The 6,000-nt window shown below is 35.3% G+C and overlaps 1 protein-coding gene across 7 annotated transcripts in view; it reads right to left on the bottom strand.

Moving 5' to 3' along the window:
- Positions 1-6,000, bottom strand: part of mapkap1 (MAPK associated protein 1) — a 102,261-nt gene that overhangs the window by 89,409 nt on the left and 6,852 nt on the right. For all 7 annotated transcript variants that reach the window (XR_015490757.1, XR_015490758.1, XR_015490759.1 and 4 more), the window contains exon 2: positions 3,862-4,291. Coding sequence is in view for 1 of the 7 variants with exons in the window: in XM_087253222.1 (XP_087109348.1) it covers positions 3,862-4,138 (277 nt within the window). In the remaining 6 variants the exon portion in view is untranslated. The remainder of the gene's footprint in view (positions 1-3,861; positions 4,292-6,000) is intronic.

Below are 6,000 nucleotides of genomic sequence, written 5' to 3'. Positions count from 1 at the left end.
TTAGCATGATGGATAGATAGATAGATAGATAGATAGATAGATAGATAGATAGATAGATAGATAGATAGATAGATAGATAGATAGATAGAGGTAGATAGATAGATAGATAGATAGATAGATAGATAGTTAGAGATAGATAGATAGATAGATAGATAGATAGATAGATAGATAGAGGTAGATAGATAGATAGATAGATAGATAGATAGATAGATAGATACAGACAGACAGATAGATAGATAGATAGGTAAAGGTAGATAGATACAGACAGACAGATAGATAGATAGATAGGTAAAGGTAGATAGATAAAGGTAGATAGATAGATAGATAGATAGATAGATAGATAGATAGATAGATAGATAGATAGATAGATGGTGTAAGAGCATGAGTCAAACAAGCCAACCCCCGCCTCTCTACGATGTTCTGATGCTGAGATATAGCTGGTGCCATATCGTTGCTAGGTTAGTCTGTTTTGTTGCTATGGAGTTGATTGACAGCTTAGACTGATGATGTATCAAAGCTTCTTGCCAGTATGAACAGTTAAACACAACCCCCATGTCTCTATCACACTGCAGCATGACAATATCAGTCTGAACCTCTTTAATTGCAGTCTATGGGACAGTTGCTAGGGTGCAGTATCTGGTTGTTAGGGCGTGGCTAGAAAGTTAAAAGGCCATCGGCGATTGGCTGCTGGCTAGACTGAGTTAAATGAGCTCAGCCGTTAGTCTGTAGGACAGTCTGATGCAGAGTTATGAGCTCACAAAGTTTGATCCAATGTAAAGTCAATGAGAGTCTTTTGCAATGGAAGTCTATGGGACGGTTTCTAGGGTCCAAAAGTGGTTGCTAGGGCGTGGCCAGAAAGTTTAAAGGTGATCAGTCATTGGCAGTTTGATAGTCTGAGTTAAATGAGCCCAGTTAGAAGTCTGTGTGACATTCTGATGCGGAGTTATGAGGTCACAAAGTTTGATCCAATGTTACGTCTATAGGATTTTTCCGACGGTCCCGGGACGTTTTTCGGAAAACCGAAAGTCGGATCAGTCGGAAAAGATATAGCAACTCGAGTCAGAATAGTTCGGAGGTCTGACCCGAGTTTGATGGTCATAGCTTGAATGGCCTAGGACGAGATAGAGTTTAATTTTTAGTCTCAGAAGAAGAATAATAATATTAATAATAATAAGTTTAATAGGATAACAGTAGTCTGGCTTGCTACACAAGCCAGCCTAATAATATTAAGTTTAATAGGATAACAGTAGTCTGGCTTGCTACACAAGCCAGCCTAATAATCCGTAAGCATCAGTAATGGGAATAGTAAGGAATAGAATGATTCTGGCTCCAGTTCAGATTCCACTTAAAGATTCTGGCTCCTTAAGGATTGCATTAACAATTCTTTCAGGTCTTGAGAATAATCACTATTATTTAGAAAACAAGCAATCAAGTGAATCTCTCCTAAATATTCGTAAACCCTAAACAGACCATTTCAATGTGATGTCATTGGCCCATGAACACTTCTTGCTTGCTGTCAAACAGTATCATTACTGTAACAAGAAGCAGTTCAATTATAACTTTACATTAAAACAGCCAACATAACATCCTTTATCAATATGGGGGTCTTTTTGGATTTCTGCAAGCTATGAAAAGTAAAAATATAAAACAGGAAATGCGTTAGGACCATTGTTATCGGTTATATCCCTTAAAATGCTCCATCAGGCTGCACAAGAAATCCGCAACTCGTTTGTCAACAAATCAATTGAACCACGTCTGTGCAAGAAGATCAACTGCTGGAGATCGCAATTAACTGTCTTTTCTAGAGTTCGGCTTGCGCGCTCAAGCAGTGTAAAGCACTTGCGCAGCAATGTTTTGTCAGCTTGTCATCCGCTGAAAAAATTGATTATTATATTAATAGTTTATATAGTTTATTATTTAGTTTATTAAAATAGTTTATTGTATATATATATATATATATTATCAGACATACTGTGAAAATTTCCTTGCTCTGTTAAACATCATTTGGGAAATATTTAAAAAAAGAAGAAAAAAAAAAAAATCGAAGGGGGCTAATAATTCACACTTCCACTGTATGTATGTATGTATGTATGTATAGTCAAAACAGTCAACAGTCAAAAAGTGATGACTTTGACTGAAGATTACCAAACTTTTTTTTTTTTTAATTATCATGCAGTGGGCGACACGGTGGCTCAGTGGTTAACATTTTCACCTCACAGCAAGAAAGTCACAGGTTCGAGTCCTGGCTGGGTCAGTTAGCATTTCTGTGTGGAGCTTGCATGTTCTCCCTGTGTTGGTGTGGGTTTCCTCCGGGTGCTCCGGTTTCCCCCACAGTCCAAACACATGCGCTATAGGTCACTTGAATAAACTAAATTGGTCATAGTGTATGAGAGTGAATGAGTGCGTATGGGTGTTTTCCAGGACTGGGTTGCAGCTGGAAGGGCATTCGCTGTGTAAAACATATGCTGGAATAGTTGGCGGTTCATTCCACTGCGGCGACCCCTGATAAATAATGAGACTAAGCCGAAGGAAAATGGATGAGTAAATTAATTAACATGCATGAATAAAATGTTCATCTAAAGAATAACAATGTGCACTAGCAAAACAAACATGGTAAAATTGTATTTCAAATGCACAAATAAACACAAATAAACTAATATTTTCTTTTCAACCCAAACTCTGTTTTCCAACAGCTATGAGTAGCATTAAATAATAGATAGACATACAAGAACAACATTTCAATACATTAATCATCATCTTTGCTTATTTATTTATTCATGTATTTATTAATTCATTCATCCTTTCTTTATTTAATTTATTTATCATTTGTTTATTCATTCATTATTTATTTATTTCATTTAGTTATCATTTATGCATTCATTCATTTATTTTATTTATCATTTTTGTTTATTAAATCATAATTTATTTATTTCATTTATTTATCATTTATTCATTCATTATTTATTTATTTATTTTATTTAGTTATCATTTATGCAATCATTCATTCATTCATTTATTTTATTTATCATTTTTATTCAATCATAATTTATTTCATTTATTTATCATTTATTTATTCATTCATTATTTATTTATTTATTTCATTTAGTTATTATTTATGCATTTATTGATTTATTTTATTCATCTTTTTTGTTCATTTAATCATAATTTATTTATTTCATTTATTTATCATTTGTTTATTCATTCATTATTTATTTATTCCATTTAGTTATCATTTATGCATTTATTTATTCATTCATTCATTTATTTTATTTTTATTTATTTATCATTTAAATTTTTGTTCATTCAATCATAATTTATTTATTTCATTTATTTATTCATGTATTTATTCCTTCATTCATTATTTATTTATTTCATTTACTTATCATTTATGCATTTATTTATTTATTCATTCATTCATTCGTTTAATTATTTCATTTATTTATCATTGTATTAAATTGTTCATTCGGTCATAATTTATTTATTTTATTTATCATTTATTTATGTATGTATTTATTAACTCATTCATTCAATTTTTTTTTTTATAATTTTATCATTATTGCTATTAAATTATGGTTTCTAAGAGTGAGAACTTTCTCATTCTTAGAACTTTCTAAGAATGGTACTTGAATCAAAGTTAAAGATGATAAGCAAGTCTTTTATTCTCTCAGGAAAACTTTTTTAATTTTCAGTGAAAGACCTTTTTTCTAGGACAGTCAAAAAGGAAGCAAAGTGAAAAAAATTAACAATCTATTTGAGAAGGTTTTGGGTGATTCGTCTTTACCTGTACCAACCACATCATCAGTAAACTGGATTAAAGGGCCGTCAAAAGCAGCAAAGTCAGAGACTCAGACAGCTACTCGCCTGTGTTGGAGCGCCGCCGGATGCCGAAGTCCCAGCTCGAGGTGATGTCGACTGACTGAGAGAGATCGCAGGTCTGTCCGTCTACTCCTCCACCACTGCCATCTCCATACGAACCCCCAGACGAGCCTCCGCCAGCGGACGCCGCAGACAAATGACACTTCTCCAGATCCACATCGTGGTCGATCAGTACCATCTCACACATCCCGGTGTCGTCGCTGGTAACGTGCGACTGCCGGATGTGGGCCAGGATGATGGCCGGGTTGTCCAGGAAAGCCATTCTGAGCACCAGCCCCTCGTCCCTCTTCTTCTGTCCGGATGTGCAGACCCTCAGTCGGAGTGAGAGGATGAAGATTCCTCAGCGATGCAGCGTCTTCTTTTCCTTCTTTTGGGGGTTATTTTCTCCTCTCCATGGTGGGACATGGATGCCTGCCTGCAAGGTAACAATATGTTTAAACAATAACCATTGTGTGCTTTTAGGGATGTTTTCGTCCATTGTGAGGGTGATTTTGAGTCTTAAGCCCCTTTCACACATACAGACCTTTCCGGAAAATTACCTTCAATTCTCTCGATCTCAGTGAAATAGGGGCTTTTTCTGTTAATGTCAGTGAAAGACTGATCCAGCAAACACACACAGTGAAATTGTGCACAGTTTATGAGTTTTAAGTAGTTAGAGCGTTGTAAATACTCACGATCGCCTCCCTCGCGACAGAGCGCATATGAGGTAAATGATGTCAGTAATAACCAGTTATGGTTATTACTGAACCGATACCGAATTGTCCGCGTCTGCATCGCGATGCATCGAAGAAACGATTAATTTTGACACCCCTATTAGTTAGTTTAGTTTATTACGTCTGGGAGATTACTGCGAAATCACTACACATCTATAATGATAGACTGTATTCAAACATTAATAAATTTAGTTAAATTGACATGTTTACATAAAGCGTAGTACAAATATAAACACCCCTTTTTTAACCATAAACAAACAAACAGAAATGGTAGAACGTGATGACGTCAGTAAAATGCCAATTAACGTAATCCAGAGACTTTTAGCGACTTTTCGAGCAGAGCTTAGCACCTTTTCATTTAAAATAGTTGGCGACAGTGAGTGATAGAATTAGGTTATAATAATGAGTGACGCCTAATCTTAACATTTAACGTCTCATTTACATTTCAAGTATTTAGAATTTCAGCTTAGCTTCAGGCTTGCATATCATATGCACTAAAGCTGCATATTTCTGTTTAGCAAAATGAGTCCAGCAATTATTGACAATTATTTTATGCCACGCTTTTGATGGTTGAAAATGTCACACCGATTCTTACAAAAAAATGCAAGCTAAGATCACTCAATCTTTTTTAGGAAAAAAGAAAATCACAAAGACATCCACAAGTGTATAATGGATGAAATGAGTCTTTAAACCAGGCTCTAATCTTGCTCTTATGAGCAGGTTTATGATATAAACATACAATAATAATAATAATAATAATAATAATAGGTTAATGCAATAGCTTTGCACTTAAAACTTTACGAAGACATATTTTTGGGGATAATAACAACTTATATTTATATCCAATTAAGAAAACAGTCCGATATATTGAGGCTATACCATAGACTGTAAAATATATGGACGTAGTATCCGTGACGTCACCCATAGGTTTCTAAAGAGCGCAAAAGAAGCCACAAGTAGGCGCGGCCAACCGTCGCCATTTTGTTTGCGCGTCATCACACCGACGGCGGGATACCAAACAAGGGAAAAGAGGCGGAGAATGAGCGGAGATTCAGACACCTGCTGGCAATTAGCTTGGATCTGGTTCAGACACACTTTACTTTGGGAAAACGCTTAATACTTCATCACCTGTGACTCGTTTGTATTCTGACCACTTGTGCTTGGTTGTACACTATATCAATAAAGTGTTTAGACTTTTAAAAACACTGCTGTAATACAGTGAGCCACTAAACATTGTTCTTATGACGTTTTTCAACAGGAGGAAAACGCGAATTACTTCCAAACACTTCAGATATAGTCTGTGTTAGTTACTGTAAGACTATTGATGAAATCCAGCATAACACTGTATGACAACACTTCAGATGACTGTTCTAGAGCCTACAGCTAATCAATCTGTCAGATTCTGGAGTGC

This window comes from Danio rerio, chromosome 5 (genome assembly GCF_052040795.2).
Source record: "Danio rerio strain M-AB ecotype USA chromosome 5, GRCz13ab, whole genome shotgun sequence".
Classification (NCBI taxonomy): Eukaryota; Metazoa; Chordata; class Actinopteri; order Cypriniformes; family Danionidae; genus Danio; species Danio rerio.
Note: the sequence above shows the minus strand (reverse complement) of the source record. Positions and strands in the feature narration are given on the sequence as shown.